Here is an 18,248-nt window from a genome sequence, read left to right as displayed (position 1 = left end):
ATCTGCCCCCCCAGGGGGGGCAAAAAGCCAACAAGACGCCAACAATTACGCTGGCAGCTGCCCAGAATGGGCATACCAATGCCCCCACCCCCAAATAAATAGCCACAGTGTGTCTGCCACCCTTGGGGACAAATCAGGGCAACCACACCCCCCGATATTCCCCCCAAGGGTGTCAGAAAGCCGACTAGGCAGAGATTTGTTTTTAGCAATATGCCTACCTGTGGATTTTGGGCCCTAGCGCAGCCGGCACATAGGGAAACCTAGCAGACCTGTACATTTTTTAAAACTAGACACCCAGAGGAATCTAGGATTAGGGGACTTGTCTGGCTCTCACCAGGTTCTGTTACACAGAATCCCTTGCAAACCTAAAGATTTGTAAAAAAAAAAACACATTTTCCTCACATTTCTGTGGTGGAAAGTTCTGGAATCTATGTGGAGCCACAAAATTTCACCCACTCTGCGTTCCCCAAAGTCTTCCGAGACAAATGGTACCTCACTTGTGTGGGTGGGTCAAGAACCCGCGACAGGCAAGGGCCCAAAACCTAGTGAGGCAACATCAAAATTACCTATCACAAACCAACCTAATTTTGCACGGGGGTCACCTGGGTTTTTGGCCCTGGGCTCGGTGGCCATCTAAAGAAACCTACCAAACCCACACATTTCTGAAAACTAGAGACCCAGGAGGATTCCAGGGAGGAATGGATCCCCTAATGTTTTCTTACCCAGAATCCCCTGCAAACCTCAAATTTAGCTGAAAGAATCACTTTTTCCACACATCTTTGTGTAGGAAAGTTGTGGCATCATTGGGCTGACACAAATTTCCTACCACCCAGCGTTCCCCCACTCGTGTAGGAGGCACAAGTACCCGTGACATGCAAGGGCCCAAAACGTATTGAGGCGACATCAAAATTGCGTATCACAAAACGACCTGGTTTTGCAAGGGGGTCAGTTTGCGGATCCACGCAGATTCCAGAACTTTCCACCTCAGAAATGTAAGGTAAATGTGTTTTTTGACAATTTTTTAGGTTTGCAAGCGATTCTGGGTAACAGAACCTGGTGAGAGCCAGTCAAGTCACCCCATCCTGGATTCCCTGGATGTCTAGTTTTAAAAAAAGTATTGGTTTGCAAGGTTTCCCTATGCGCTGGCAGAGCTAGGGTTCAAAAACTACAGCTAGGCACTTTGTCAAAAAAGGGTCATTTTTATTGTAAAATTGTGGTGGGTCCATGTTGCGTTTTGTGCCGTTTCCTGTCACTGGCACTAGGCCTACCCACACAAGTGAGGTACCCTTTTTCTCTGAAGTCTTTGGGGAACAGGGGGTGGGTGGAAATGTGTGGATCCACGCAGATTCCAGAACTTTCCACCACACAGATGTGAGGAAAATGTGTTTTTGTAACTTTTTTTTAGGTTTGCAGGGGATTCTGGGTAACGGAACCTTGTGAAAAGCAGTCAAGTCACCCCATCCTGGATTCCCATGGGTGTCTAGTTTTAAAACATGTACAGGTTTGCTAGGTTTCCCTATGTGCCAGCAGAGCTAGGGTTAAAAAACTACAGCTAGGCACTTTGCAAAAAAGGGGTAATTTTTCATTGTGAAATGTGGTGTGTTCACGTTGCGTTTTGAGCCGTTTCCTGTCGTGGGCCTACCCACACAAGTGAGGTACATCTTTTATCAGGAGACTTAGGGTAATTCAGATTTATAAAGCAACTTTTATTACCTATTCACTTTCGATGCATTTCTGCCTTCCAAATGAAAGACAACGTATAAAAAAGAAGTCATTTTGAAAAATGTGCGATAATTCTCATGCTAGTATGAGTATTCCCAATTTTGGAAATGTGCAAATATCTACTGTTTCTAAACTCTATATTTTGTTCCCATTTCAGAAATACATAGGTGTCTTTCATACCGATTTTTCCATGTATGCATTTACCTAGAATAATTGCTACATACCTGGTACATAATTAAAAACGATTGCAAGTCGCTGCTCAGTTCTTGGCTCTGGGTTCGTCGGGTTATTGGTGAACCTACAAGTACTATATATCCCCACAACCGGTAAGGTCCAGCAGATGTAACGGTATATTGCTTTCAAAGAGCTGTCATAATTTGAAGAAGTTACAGGTGAAAACGTTGACTCAAAAGGCTGTTTTTTTCCAACTAATTTTCAAATTTTTCCTATATTTAACTGTTAGTTTCTATAAAAGAAACCTTGAAGGATCTACGCAAATGACCCCTTGCTGAATTCTGAATTTTGTTTAATTTTCAAAAATGTATACCTTTTCAGGATCCATTATTGCTTTCATATCCATGTCTACCATTAACTGGAATGAGGTTGAAAGCACAAAAAATAGCAAAAATAGGCTATGTCCCAGAAAAATGCCAAAACTGTGTAAAACTTTTGGTTTTCTGACAAAAGTCTTTCATTCCCTAAAAGCTGGGAAAATGGTGATTTCAGCCCCACAAACCCTTTTTTGATACCATTTGTAGGGAAAATCCCAGATGCTTTCAATTGCAGCACTTTTTTCCCATTTGTCCCCCGCAAACATTTTTTGCTGTATTTTGGCTAATTTCTGGGTCCGCTCCAGGGGAATCCACAAACCCTGGGTACCTTTAGAATCCCCAGGATGTTGGAAGAAAAGGACGCAAATTAGGTGTGGATTCCTTATGTGGTCGAAATTTTACAGGGGCCTAAGCGTGAACTCCCCAAACTAGCCAAAAAAATGCTTAGCACAGGGGTGAAAAGGCCTAGCAGCGAAGGGGTTAATAGTTTCACGATTGCGCAGATTATAGCGTTTTTAAGTGGCTTACTGTAGAGGAGATCCACTCAGTGACTTAGACTTTTCTTTATTTTTCTTATTATCCAACTTCTTTTTAGTCGAAGAATCGGGTGCTTGCTTTTGAGTTATCCTTTTTAGAATTACTCTTAATTTGTGGAGGCAAATGGCCACTACAACGCGGCCGTTTCCACGCATAACCATAACCAGGCATGCATTACAACGCATGCATGGTTACAACGAATAGCCTTTACCACGCATACTTTTACTACAAGATACGTAGTAAAGGCATGTGTGCTAAAGTTAAAAGAAAAAAAAGGGGGGGCTTGGTGGGTTTCCCTCGCCCAAAAAAGATTGGGATTAAAAAAGGGAGCTTGGGGGAGCATCCCTCAAAATAAAATTAAAAAAACACACCTGTTTCCGTTGTTTAAAGAAAAAGATGTGGAGGCAATCTGCGTCATTAGAGGAAACGGAAGGACATTTCCGATTCCTTTTAACGACATGCAACGTCACCTCGGAAGATCAAGGAGAGGAGAGGTAAGGGGGAATGAGGGGGTGGTGTCGCGCAGGGGTAAATTTAAAGGGTACATTTTTAGGGTGATATCCTTTAACATGAAAATGCCATTAACATACATATTTAAACAATGAAAATGATTGTAAAAGTATGCGTGTAAAAGGCATTTTCGTGGAAAAGGTTATGCGTGGTGATCGCATTTGCTTTGTAACGCATGCGTGGTAAAGGCATGCGTTACAACGGAATGCGTTGTAAAGTCATACAACCATTGTGGATTACCAGGTCTGGCTGCCAAATGATCTCTATCCACTGTTGCATACGTTTCTGCACTCCTGCTGTCCCAGAGGCAAATCCATTAGGCACTGATGTGTAGCCAGTGCTGCTGCTTCTCTTCTAATTTGGCTTAACAGTATAGTGGACATTGCGACAAAATTGCCCAGCAGTTTCATCCCCCATATACAGGGAAGGGGCTGCCCCATACTCATTTTGGATCGGTTTTCTGTCTTCTGGTAAAACAGCTAATGAGGGTGTAGCATGAGTTGTGGTAAATACTGCAGCAAAGGCTGTACCTCGATTGGTACAATACTCCACCTGGGGGAACCATCCCTATTTAGTAAGCATATGGTAAGAATCCTGTGCTTTTCCTGGGGTCCCGTATAGAGAAACATTGTTTCAAGCGGATTTATTTTTTGTTCAATCCAGAACAAAATGTCCTCCTGCCTGATGGGAATTTTGCTCATGACTGCATTGATTGTTTGCGGGCTGATGCCCGGTGTAGCCAATTGTGGTTGTGCAGCTTGAACAGCCCTCACAGGATTTAAGGTCATTGTTTGCATAACAAACTATGCCAGGCTTCTATATATTCTGACTAAACTGTTATGTAGTGTTCATACTTGTGCTGCTGTTAAACTGGCAATATTTGGATGTGATGTGTAGCTGGCTAAAAGTGGACATGTTGCCCCCTTATTGCTAAGGGGACCAAGTATAACTTCTTCTATAGTGTGTAAAGGGCTGCCATGAAACCAATGTTGGTGTTCTTATTGTGTTAGTGATGTTTCTAGATCTTCATAAGCCATATAGTTTCTTGAAACGTTTGTTGATGTGTATGTGTGAAACAATCTTGAGCGATCATCAGCAGCTGGGAATTTAACCCATAAATAGAACACCTCTGTCCGACATGCTTCATGAGACTCACACACAAAGGTAACGTCTCTACCCAACAGTGAGAGAACATATTGTTGCAGCATCTAAGTATCTGCATTTCTTCAGTTTTGAGTTGTTTATTGCTGCTGGTTCGGCCATCAGGGTATATGGAAATCAGAGAGGTTACCACTATGGGGCAATCCTTTGAAAGGTTCAAGCTTGAATAACCTACATAGGGGGTCCCAACTCAGCTGAGGAGGATTGTTCTGTAGCACCTCTGATGTCTCTGTTTGGTAGGTGAGTAGAGTTCTTTTGGTATACAAAAGAAAACTACTCAGGCGATCCATTAAATAAGTGCGTAAGCTACAACGTTGGCAGCGCCGTGTCGTATGGCTTGTACCTGATTGATAAAACTGTGCATTTGTTGGACAACACAAACGTTAGGATGGTGTGAGTCTGATTCCCTGCACTCCCTTAGGAGATATTGACCTATAGTTCGCAGTGCACCATTTGCACCCCTAACCTTACTGGGTAACAAATGTATGTGCAACCTCAGAAAATGACAACCCTAACTACCCAAGGAAATTGTGGTAACAGATTTAGAACCTTTTCGTTTGGACTCTCATGAATACCCAAAGAAAATATACAAGAAATACACAACCTGCAGTTCCAATATCTGTTGGGGCACTGAGATTCTTGAGTAAATTATGTGTGCTGAAATTACAATTAGAATGAAAAGTATTAGCATAATTAACAATACAAGAACAGTGGAGCGGATGAATTATTCGACCATTGTGCTAAAACAATTATTAGATTTGCTGGCATATTTGCTGTGTAATATAGTTTGATCCTATATAACGCTCCCTAACCTAGTTTTGCCTAGGGTGAGTGTTCTGCTAAAAATCCCAGCTGGGTGATCTACTTCCACATTACCTGCGGGCAAGTGTCATCAGGCTGTCTGCCTTTGTGTGGGGCGGGACATCCTTTTGTGGAGGTGGCATGAATCAGCTGAGCTAAAATTCCGGTGTGCCGCAACATCAAGGTGTCAGCAGAGTCCTTCTCTCATTTAAACAAGGAAGTAGATTTGTATATATAATAAACAGTGCCCATGCTGTCATTTCGAGGTCTTCGTCAGCCCACAATTGATTATGTTAGCTAGACAGCATTGTCGCCTACTGGGCTTTAATAAACCATGACTTTTGTGCAGTGAACTTTGTACATCATATTGAATTTCAAGGTGTCATGATAGAGTGCCTACAAAGTTGAAATGTAAGCAGAGGCAGTTTTGAGGAATCCTATCCTGCACTGACACGCATGTATGTCGAAAGTCACTGTGTTGCAGAAAGAAGGCAACTCAAGAAATGTGAGAATGAAAATGGCATAATTTCTATGCAGTCCACATGACATCCTATGGGAAGGCGAGGCCTCACAGTAGTGAAAAACAAATGTGGGCGTTTTTCACTATGAGGACATGTAAAACTTAAAAGTACATGTCCTACCTTTTAATTACACAGCACCCTGCTCTATGGGCTATCTAGGGCCTACCTTAGGGGTGACATATGTAATAAGAGGGAAGTTTAAGGCTTGGCAAAGAGATTATTTTGCTAAGTTGAATTGGCAGTTTAAAATGGCATACAGGCCTGAGACATGTTTTAAGGTGCCACATAAGTGAGTTGCACAATGAGTGCTGCAGGCCCACTAATAGCATTTAATTTATCAGGCCTGGGTCTATTATACACCACTTTACTAGGGACTTATAAGTAAGCTAAATATGCCAATCAGGTGTAGGCCAATATTACCATGTTTTAGAAAGTGAGCACAAGCACTTCTGAACTGGTTAGTAGTGCTAAAGTGCACGGAGTTCTATGCCCAACAAAATAAGGAAATCAGCAAAACATGAGAGGACAAGGCAAAACATTTGGGAGAAGACCGCCCTTAGGCTGACAGGTCTAACACCCTGGTACTGTTTTCCTGAATCTGGTGCTCCTGTCTGTAGTTCTTTCTGATCCTTGTGTTCCTAACCCTGCTCTTGACTCATCATTGTATTAGCGCTTTAAGGGCCTTCTTATTCTGGTTCAACTGATTGTTACCCGGATCCTGCTGGTCTGCTGGGTCCTTTTCCACTTAGCCCTGCTGACCTGCTTCTCCTAGGTCGGGGACTCCTAGTCTTCGAACTTTGGGTCATCCTGTTTCTCCTTGGCATGGTCTTTGAGGTCCACATAGTACAGCAACGACTGGTCGTGGCCCTGAGCCTTGTACTCATGGTCCTTCTGGTGCTGCATCCAATGGTCTGGGCCCTCTTAGTCTTGCTTAACATTGTTTTGGGCGCTTCTGAATTTTGCCACTTTGGTCCTGGTTCTCTTGGACATCCAATTCAAGCCCCCTTAGTCTTCCTGGCTCTGACTTATCTGGTCCTGCTGATCTTCCTCAGCCTGGTTCTACAAATCCCCAGGTCCTGGTCTTTCTGCTCTACTTTGTATTTTGGACCTTGGTCCTATGGTTGCAGTCTCTCAGGCAGTGTTCCTGTTTCTCTTGATGCTGATCCATTCTATCCTCCTTGCTCTGCTCCTCCTGGCTCTGGGCTTTCTGGTATTTGTGGTACTTACCCCCTCATCTTGCTTTCTTATTCTGGCTCATTGTTCCTATTGAACTGAATCTCGTCCTGATTTACCTGCTTCTTGTCCTCATGCTTCTACACAAACTCATCATGGTCCTCCTGGGCCTGCCCATCCCGTTGCTCATCTTCTTGTCCATCATGTTACTAGCCATGTGACCTGGACCTCCAGGCTATGATCATCCTGGTGGGCTCAACCATGTTCCAGGAAGCTCTTAGTGAGATGTGGCCAAGGAGAGTTAAAGATTAAAAACCCGTAGACAGATCCCGGTTTCCGTTTATTGGAGGATATTAAAATACAAAAAGGGGGTCACGTGGATTTTTATGGTCCTATGACTCTAATGCAAACCTGTTTCAGTCCCACCATGGTCAATTGGTCTGGGACTTTCCTCAGGGCGAGAAGAGAAATCTCCTCTCTGGGTGTGGAAGGAAGGGGAAACCCTATCCTGTTTTAAAATTAAGGGCAGAGACTCTCCGGTCCAAGTAGGTGGTATCACAGGGCAGGACCCTTTGAGGCTGTTTGACTAAAGGGCTCCCCATGCATAGCGGAGTCCCCAGTGAATCGTTTTCTCTACCAAAGAGGGGTGAAGTAAAGGAATCAAACAAAGATAAAATTATCTCTTGTCTCATTTTAAGGAGCAGCTATCTGTCCTTAATTTTAAAACAAGATAGGGTTTCACTTTCTTCCACACCCCGGGAGGAGATTTCTCTTCTCGCCCTGAAGAAAGTCCCGGACCAATTGGCCACTGTAGGACTGAAACATGTTGGCATTAGGGTCATAGGACCATAAAAATCAACATGACCCCCTTTTTGTATATCCCTCAAAGATCCACCAATAAAGGGAAACTGGGATTTGTCTGCGAGTTTGTAATCTTTAACTCTCCCTGGCCACATCTTACCAAGAGGTCCCTGGAACACGGTCAAGTCCACCCTGACTTGTAGGTGTCATGGTGACCCGATGATGAAAAGCATGACACCACTAGGGTATGTGAGGGTAATAAAAACAAAAGGACTTGCCTCCTTCCCTACTCCCTAGTGGGTAACATCTGAATGCATCAAATAGGGTCTTTCCATAGCTGAATCACTAGGGTTAGTATTAAGAACCTGTGAACTTTGTTCACCAGACCGTGGGATACTTTGCGTGAAATTGTGTTAAAACATGGGAGAATGTACTCCCACAAGAGGTTTACCTCTCGGCCCTTACGGCACAGGGGAAGGCCCCTTTCTCTGTGGACCATCGATTTTTCACGTTATGATCATCCTGGTCCTGAACTTCTTTACCCTGTTCCTGGTACTGAGGGTCCTGATCCTCTTTGGCCTGATCTTCCTGGTCTGCCTGGTTCTTTGCTTCCTGGTCCTCTTAGAACTGTTCCATCTGACAGTAGTTTGTTGGGTTCCTACTCTCAGGTACCTGGTAGTCCTGGCCATGGTCATACTATTTTTGTTTTTCATAGTCCTTGTCCTTCTCAAGAGTCTGTGCCCATTTCCCTGATTCTCTTGATCCTCTTCCTAATAGTTTTGGTTCTCCTGGGCCTAGTTCTCCTGGATCTAACCCACCTACCATCATAGTCTTGGTCTGCTTGGTCCTGTTTGTCCTGGTCCTTCTTATCCTATTGTGTTTGTTATCATAGACTTTGCCTTTTGGATATTATGGCCCTTCTTGGTTCCCCCAGTTTTGTCCCATCTCTCCCTGTTCCTTTCAGGTCCTTTGGTCCTGGTCACCTTGTCATGGTTTTCCTCACCGTCAACATCCTAGTCCTGGTAAAGCAGGTCCTGGTCCATGTTGCTTCTCATGTGCTGGCACTCTAAGTCTTTGTCCTCCTTTTTGGGTTGTCCTTGTTCTTCAGAATTCGAGGTAGTTCACTTTCCTTCAAAGCGTCCGAAGCTTGGAATTCTCTACCCCTTGAACTGCGCAGCATCCATGACCTCTGCCTGTTCAAGAAAAGTTTTAAAACACTGCTGTTTATTTAACCGGTAATCTCTCTCAGTTTCTTATAGTCTTCTACATTGGCTTGTCGTGCCGGGACACTCATGAGTAGCCATGCACCTTATAAATCACTGTAGCATAACAAACCATAACATATGCCCAGGCAGTAGCTATGGTACACTTTGGGAGGCAGAGGGAGTGCACTAAACCTTTTAAAACTGAGAAAGGAGTAAAGCAGGGGTGTGTTCTCGCCCCATTCCTTTTCCCTCTGCATAAAAATAAATTAAATAAGGTGATGGTGGAGAACACTAAGGATGTTCCTCATACTGCTTCTAAACTCCTTCCAATTCTGCTATATGCAGATGATGCAGTATTTATAGCTAGAACATTGATGGCCCTACAAAGCTATATTATGATATATTTAGCTTTTATGTCAGATTTAGATTTACAAGTGAATAAAACAAAGACCTTCGTTTTGACAGTCGGTGGGGATAAGAAAAGACTGAGAAAGCTCCACATAGAGGGCAAAACTAAAGCACCCTGCTCTATGGGCTATCTAGGGCCTACCTTAGGGGTGACATATGTAATAAGAGGGAAGTTTAAGGCTTGGCAAAGAGATTATTTTGCTAAGTTGAATTGGCAGTTTAAAATGGCATACAGGCCTGAGACATGTTTTAAGGTGCCACATAAGTGAGTTGCACAATGAGTGCTGTAGGCCCACTAATAGCATTTAATTTATCAGCCCTGGGTCTATTATACACCACTTTACTAGGGACTTATAAGTAAGCTAAATATGCCAATCAGGTGTAGGCCAATATTACCATGTTTTAGAAAGTGAGCACAAGCACTTCTGAACTGGTTAGTAGTGCTAAAGTGCACGGAGTTCTATGCCCAACAAAATAAGGAAATCAGCAAAACATGAGAGGACAAGGCAAAACATTTGGGAGAAGACCGCCCTTAGGCTGACAGGTCTAACACCCTGGTACTGTTTTCCTGAATCTGGTGCTCCTGGTTGTAGTTCTTTCTGATCCTTGTGTTCCTAACCCTGCTCTTGACTCATCATTGTATTAGCGCTTTAAGGGCCTTCTGATTCTGGTTCAACTGATTGTTACCCGGATCCTGCTGGTCTGCTGGGTCCTTTTCCACTTAGCCCTGCTGACCTGCTTCTCCTAGGTCGGGGACTCCTAGTCTTCGAACTTTGGGTCATCCTGTTTCTCCTTGGCATGGTCTTTGAGGTCCACATAGTACAGCAACGACTGGTCGTGGCCCTGAGCCTTGTGCTCATGGTCCTTCTGGTGCTGCATCCAATGGTCTGGGCCCTCTTAGTCTTGCTTAACATTGTTTTGGGCGCTTCTGAATTTTGCCACTTTGGTCCTGGTTCTCTTGGACATCCAATTCAAGCCCCCTTAGTCTTCCTGGCTCTGACTTATCTGGTCCTGCTGATCTTCCTCAGCCTGGTTCTACAAATCCCCAGGTCCTGGTCTTTCTGCTCTACTTTGTATTTTGGACCTTGGTCCTATGGTTGCAGTCTCTCAGGCAGTGTTCCTGTTTCTCTTGATGCTGATCCATCTTATACTCCTTGCTCTGCTCCTCCTGGCTCTGGGCTTTCTGGTATTTGTGGTACTTACCCCCTCATCTTGCTTTCTTATTCTGGCTCATTGTTCCTATTGAACTGAATCTGGTCCTGATCTACCTGCTTCTTGTCCTCATGCTTCTACACAAACTCATCATGGTCCTCCTGGGCCTGCCCATCCCGTTGCTCATCTTCTTGTCCATCATGTTACTAGCCATGTGACCTGGACCTCCAGGCTATGATCATCCTGGTGGGCTCAACCATGTTCCAGGAAGCTCTTAGTGAGATGTGGCCAGGGAGAGTTAAAGATTAAAAACCCGTAGACAGATCCCGGTTTCCGTTTATTGGAGGATATTAAAATACAAAAAGGGGGTCACGTGGATTTTTATGGTCCTATGACTCTAATGCAAACCTGTTTCAGTCCCACCATGGTCAATTGGTCTGGGACTTTCTTCAGGGCGAGAAGAGAAATCTCCTCTCTGGGTGTGGAAGGAAGGGGAAAGCCTATCCTGTTTTAAAATTAAGGGCAGAGACTCTCCGGTCCAAGTAGGTGGTATCACAGGGCAGGACCCTTTGAGGCTGTTTGACTAAAGGGCTCCCCATGCATAGCGGAGTCCCCAGTGAATCGTTTTCTCTACCAAAGAGGGGTGAAGTAAAGGAATCAAACAAAGATAAAATTATCTCTTGTCTCATTTTAAGGAGCAGCTATCTGTCCTTAATTTTAAAACAAGATAGGGTTTCACTTTCTTCCACACCCCGGGAGGAGATTTCTCTTCTCGCCCTGAAGAAAGTCCCGGACCAATTGGCCACTGTAGGACTGAAACATGTTGGCATTAGGGTCATAGGACCATAAAAATCAACATGACCCCCTTTTTGTATATCCCTCAAAGATCCACCAATAAAGGGAAACTGGGATTTGTCTGCGAGTTTTTAATCTTTAACTCTCCCTGGCCACATCTTACAAAGAGATCCCTGGAACACGGTCAAGTCCACCCTGACTTGTAGGTGTCAGGGTGACCCGATGATGAAAAGCATGACACCACTAGGGTGTGTGAGGGTAATAAAAATAAAAGGACTTGCCTCCTTCCCTACTCCCTCGTGGGTAACATCTGAATGCATCAAATAGGGTCTTCCCATAGCTGAATCACTAGGGTTAGTATTAAGAACCTGTGAACTTTGTTCACCAGACCGTGGGATACTTTGCGTGAAATTGTGTTAAAACATGGGAGAATGTACTCCCACAAGAGGTTTACCTCTCGGCCCTTACGGCACAGGGGAAGGCCCCTTTCTCTGTGGACCATCGATTTGTCACGTTATGATCATCCTGGTCCTGAACTTCTTTACCCTGTTCCTGGTACTGAGGGTCCTGATCCTCTTTGGCCTGATCTTCCTGGTCTGCCTGGTTCTTTGCTTCCTGGTCCTCTTAGAACTGTTCCATCTGACTGTAGTTTGTTGGGTTCCTACTCTCAGGTACCTGGTAGTCCTGGCCATGGTCATACTATTTTTGTTTTTCATAGTCCTTGTCCTTCTCAAGAGTCTGTGCCCATTTCCCTGATTCTCTTGATCCTGTTCCTAATAGTTTTGGTTCTCCTGGGCCTAGTTCTCCTGGATCTAACCCACCTACCATCATAGTCTTGGTCTGCTTGGTCCTGTTTGTCCTGGTCCTTCTTATCCTATTGCGTTTGTTATCATAGACTTTGCCTTTTGGATATTATGGCCCTTCTTGGTTCCCCCAGTTTTGTCCCATCTCTCCCTGTTCCTTTCAGGTCCTTTGGTCCTGGTCACCTTGTCATGGTTTTCCTCACCGTCAACATCCTAGTCCTGGTAAAGCAGGTCCTGGTCCATGTTGCTTCTCATGTGCTGGCACTCTAAGTCTTTGTCCTCCTTTTTTGGGTTGTCCTTGTTCTTCAGAATTCGAGGTAGTTCACTTTCCTTCAAAGCGTCCGAAGCTTGGAATTCTCTACCCCTTGAACTGCGCAGCATCCATGACCTCTGCCTGTTCAAGAAAAGTTTTAAAACACTGCTGTTTATTTAACCGGTAATCTCTCTCAGTTTCTTATAGTCTTCTACATTGGCTTGTCGTGCCGGGACACTCATGAGTAGCCATGCACCTTATAAATCACTGTAGCATAACAAACCATAACATATGCCCAGGCAGTAGCTATGGTACACTTTGGGAGGCAGAGGGAGTGCACTAAACCTTTTAAAACTGAGAAAGGAGTAAAGCAGGGGTGTGTTCTCGCCCCATTCCTTTTCCCTCTGCATAAAAATAAATTAAATAAGGTGATGGTGGAGAACACTAAGGATGTTCCTCATACTGCTTCTAAACTCCTTCCAATTCTGCTATATGCAGATGATGCAGTATTTATAGCTAGAACATTGATGGCCCTACAAAGCTATATTATGATATATTTAGCTTTTATGTCAGATTTAGATTTACAAGTGAATAAAACAAAGACCTTCGTTTTGACAGTCGGTGGGGATAAGAAAAGACTGAGAAAGCTCCACATAGATGGCAAAACTAAAGCACCCTGCTCTATGGGCTATCTAGGGCCTACCTTAGGGGTGACATATGTAATAAGAGGGAATTCCTCATAAGGAATTAGGATTGCGTTACATTAGTGATACAGTCAAAATGGCCCCGCTACTGCTGTGGCTATCAATTTGGAAAAGAGATACGGTTCAACTTAATCAGCACATCGTAAGCGATATAATGAAACTTGATCGTGCCACAACTATCCCCTGGTTAACTTATGTCAGACAGACCCTTATCTCCATGGGCCTGGAGGATCCGTATGAAAATCCTTGCACCTGCGAAACATACTCTAAATTGAGACTGAAAGAACTCTTTATAGCGAAAATTGACCAGATAAGATGGAAAAGGAACAAAACAAAAAGCACAGTAATTACTTATCAGGCGCTACCACCTGTGCGACATGGTCAATCGGCTTATCCTTCTTTTGTTGTGAATTCTCAGCACCGTTATTTATTGACAAACTTTAGATTAATTTACGTTCCCATGATGTTGGGCTTCCCAGAACACACATATTCATTGAAACATTTATCTGTATGTCCTTGCGATGCCTTATCCAAACAAACAACCTCCCACATCTTGTTTTTCTGTGCCTGATATGTGACAGAGAGGAAAAGGTTTACTGTGCCGCTATTGCGATAGCTCACTCTGAGTATTCATACTTCAGCACTCTCAGTTGTTTTACAATTAGAAACACCATTTGTATGTTTTATGATGGCGTCTTTCCTACCAGCTCTCCTAAAAACTAGGAAGATTGCCGATATAATGTTGTCTTGATTTGACAATATTGGATAGAGATGGGTTTAATCTTGTGTGATTTAAATCGTGCGATAAGTTCATTTATACCCTGCTGCTACATAATATTTAAGTGATTAAATCTTGCTGTATATATGTTATCTATCACCTGGGGCAATGGATGCCATTTAACACAGGAGCATAGTATTCTATAAGCATTTGTATATTGTTTCAAAGATTTGAATGAAAGGCTTATTCATTTGATATAAATTGGACGCCATTTTAAAAATATTTGTTCTCGGTGTTGCATTAACTGTATTATGCAATGAAATCTTATGTACTTTTGTGCATTTTTTAAATGCTAAAAAAAAGTTAGGATTGATTGACTCAAATGTCAGTGTGGCTGAATGGCTACTCGTCACATATGCATCTATGTCCGAAACTGACTCTGCTGGTGGAATAGTATGAAAAAGTGTGTTAATTTAGCAGGCAGCAGACAAATTACTCAGACACATTACTTATATGTCTCTTGATTTCACTCCGCCATTCCACAGAAGTCCCATTACTGTGTCTTATTTAATTTACCTCTTGCAAGTCTCCCAATTTGCTGTGTCCCCAACACTAAGGCCCATATTTACGGGAAAGTAACACAACGCAGCTCAAGTCACCCTGTTGCGCTGCGTTACAGGTAAAGGGCAGCAATGCACCGTATTTAAAAGAATACAGCGCATTCCTGCCTTTGTCCCTGCACTGGCACAGTTTTGGCTGCCATGGTGCAAGGGTACCTGTGTTGCATGCAGGATTGCATTGTGCAGCAAGGGGCATCTTCATGCACAAAAATAATCCCCTGACGCATATTCCTCTTTCCATGTGTGCTGTGAATTACCAGTTTTACCAGTTCTGGCAAATCCGGGAATGCGTCAACACCCATGAGAGTTGCATAGGAACACCCACGCAATGCCCACGGAATGCCATCCCAGGGCAGATTAATATAATGCAGCTTTTTGCACTGCGTTGCGTTACTCCAGATTTATGAAGTCAATCAGGGCCATGCAAAGTGGCCTTGCGTAGCTTCATAAATCTAATTTCTGAGTTGTGTCGCGCATGCATCACATTGCGAGGTGCAAATGTGTTGCAAATGGCCTAATAAATATGGCTATAATTGTCTACTGTAAGTATCCCTCCTTGTGTGACCCAGATGCAACCTATTTGCCTGCATTCTATTTTTGCTGATGTTTGGTGACTGCTGCTGTGTTGCCAGGTTTGAAATACTAAGCAAGCACAATCCCCCTTAAAAATAGGCCAAACTCTAGCACAAGGCCTTCCATAAGGAACCCAAAAAGATCCCAGACCTAATCCACGCACTTTCCTGTACACAAGCTATTGTACATTTGAATAAGCATTCACTTTCAAATGCTTCATGTATACATGTTGCATCCCTGTTACAAGATGGCCACCACAGTACCATTGCCTGGAGTCCCTTTTCTCTACATGACTGGCTAAATAAAGACCTCCTTCCCACTATATATATATGTCCACAGGTCAAATTGTACACCATCTCTACCATTTAGACTGTGGCCTGATAAACAGCAGATATTATGTATTATTTTGTCTACCTCTGGGTGAATAGCAGAGACTCTGTACTCTTTGGCTGGCGGGCTGTCAAATAGCCAATTTCTTCGACATACAGTGCTCACATATATGCTGTCTGTCACTACATGTGATGCAATGCCTCATGATTATATTGCTAGGTAACCAGATCTCCCATGTGCCCAACAGCACTAGACCTCTTGATGTTATTTCCCATCCCAGTCAAGCAATGGTGTCCACACCTTCTCAGGGATATGCCTTGAGGCATGTTCTGATTAAAGTATTATCAGGAATGAGTGACAGAAGCAGATACATTTGTATCACTATCATCTGGGTCTCCAGACCATTGCTTTTCATCTATCGACACAACTGTGGTTGTAACTGTGCATCTCATGAGCTCTCTTTGCTTTTGTTGTCTCTTTCAGAACTGGGTCAATGTCCGACACTTGTATGGCATGGGGGAAGCAGCAAACTCCGGAAAAATGCTACCGCGTGCTGCCGTGGATTTGTGAAATGGAGGCTCGCATGTGTGATGGAGCGGGGCGTTTTCAGGACTGTTTCACAATATAAAAGGGTCACATCACAAAAGTACTCTGGTTGTCTGCTACTAACGTGTTATTACAGCAACGTACACCTACATACCTAGTTATGTTTATTGAATGAACAACTGTGCCTGCGGTATCGCCAGACCGAGAAGCAAGAACCAATCACTGACAACAATACAGGGGCCAGCTGACCTACAACATGTACTTTTTTACTCATTTATCCAGAATTTTAATCATGTGGGTTGAGGAAGAGTAATGTGGCTCAATATTGAAACTGCATGCTTTTAGGTATCTCAGTTAAATAATGCGGAATAAAACAATAATCAGAAAAGGCAAACACTAGATCCAAATACTATAAATTCCCTAGCTTTGCTTATTAGACATTTTTTCCTATTTTTCTACTATATAACTGTTTCTTTTATCAATGTAATCTTAGGGTTTTCTAGTAGCTGCTGGAGTACATTGAGGAGATGCAAGACATGAAAGAATGTAGGTCAACCCTTCCATGGGACGGCTGCGTGCTTTCAATTACTTTGTTTTTAACAATATATTTTTTTAGCACAGGGAAAACTGTGAATTGAATAGGTCTGTTTGGGCCTTTACTTATTCTTTTAGAGGCTTATTTTATCCACCTGATGTACTTTTTGTTGCAGTCTGAAGGTATACTGAATGGTGTTGGGGAATAACAACTAAAGAACAGTGACAAAGCTAACTATTGCCGCTTTGGAGCCCACCATTGAAATTCACCTTGGGCACCTTTTCCAACTTAGCCTACTTTCACCCAAAGTGCAAAGGCAGATTTTGCAGTAATATGTTACAGAACCTCAGAACCACCCCTGCAAGGCCATGCAACAATTTCATAGAACCTTTTTATATAGAGCATATCAGACCGAGCCCTGGCATAATGAGCACAGTTTAGCTCCTAATTTTTTATTTGGATACAGTAACCCCCGCCATATATTATAAGAACATTACAAGTCACCAAGAAGTTCTATGACCAAATAAAGGAACAAGACCAAAGGCTGTGTTTCTTTATAAGGTTGTGAAACTCCGAGTTGATTTACTATATCCATATAATGTAGGGCAGTAGGTACTTTATTTCTTATAATACATGGTCTCATAATTACCTTTCCCTCAAACCACATAAATCATTGTGCATAGCTCTTACATATGAAAGAGAGAGCATAATTGCGAGCATGAAAAATAAAAATAGAATCTCTAGTGCAAAATTAAATGCAGTTTAATACAATTCCGTTTTTTAAAACAAATTTCTGTAGAAACATGCTGAAGGATTCTAACATCTCTATATTTACCCAAAAAGTGCAAAAAATGAATATGTTGTCATAAATATCTACTTTCTGCTTGCCATTGCACAGCCAGAAAAACAGGGCAGAAGTAAGAAAATAAACTTTTTGTTCTAAAAAACTTATGCTTTAATTATGCTCCATGACCTGACCTGCCTTTCCCATCGGCTGCTGGTGCTGGCATCAGGCATTGTGATATCAGAACTCAACTGTGATCATTTATAGAGTTGTGACGTCATTTCTTTATACTCGGTGACTGGGTCAATGATTATAAAGAAGTTAGGGGCGGGTTTTTATATGGGGATTACAGAATCCCATGTAATGTAGGTGGGTAAACATTTGTCACATCAACATCCCCATTACAGCCTCTTATCAACCTTTATCTCAGAAGTTGTTGAAAGGTTCGAGCACATACTTCTGGACTTTCTCTCAAATCACAATCTTTTTAGCAGCATGCAAGCGTATTGCCAAATCAGTTCAATAAGAAGTTCTCTAGATACATAGTAAAGTAACTTAGTTTAATTCAAAGCCAAAAATAACTGGACATAAAGACACCTCAAAATGACAGTGTAAAAATACATCGGAAAGAGCATGAAGCCAAACCTTTGCATCCACTGTAATCAATGCAGCATAAACAAAACAATTCAAGAAATAGAATGCAAAGGATCAGAAAGTTTAAGTCCAAAATCCCCTGAATCGAGAGTTGATGAGTATAAAGCATTAATCTCTCCCTACACTAACGCTAAGATGACATCCTTTCCTAAGCATTTTCAGGAAGGGATAGACAAGGTGTCAGCATGAGGAGTCTTCCTAAAAAGTCTCTCCACCAGCAATAGGTCAAATAGGTTAAAGCTATTAAAACAGAGCTTGCTCTAAGATGCTCTCTCTCAGAAGGCAGAAGAAGAAGTTGACGCTTTTCCTACTCCCAGCAATCCAATATCGAGGAGACATTTCCCATAATCCCTTTCAGGTCACGCCATCCACTCTGGGTACCATTCTAAAG

General features: G+C 42.9%; 1 protein-coding gene across 2 annotated transcripts in view; it reads left to right on the top strand.

Annotated features, from left to right (window-relative positions):
* LOC146863693 (uncharacterized) overlaps positions 1-16,098 on the top strand; it is a 395,333-nt gene extending 379,235 nt beyond the window's left edge. For both annotated transcript variants that reach the window (XM_085627827.1, XM_085627828.1), the window contains exon 9: positions 15,822-16,098. In XM_085627827.1, coding sequence (XP_085483953.1) covers positions 15,822-15,966 — 145 coding nt within the window. In that variant the 3' untranslated portion in view covers positions 15,967-16,098. The remainder of the gene's footprint in view (positions 1-15,821) is intronic.
* The last annotated feature ends 2,150 nt before the right edge of the window (positions 16,099-18,248 follow it).

The sequence above is a fragment of the Triturus cristatus genome, chromosome 2_1, assembly GCF_964204655.1.
Source record: "Triturus cristatus chromosome 2_1, aTriCri1.1, whole genome shotgun sequence".
Classification (NCBI taxonomy): Eukaryota; Metazoa; Chordata; class Amphibia; order Caudata; family Salamandridae; genus Triturus; species Triturus cristatus.
Note: the sequence above shows the minus strand (reverse complement) of the source record. Positions and strands in the feature narration are given on the sequence as shown.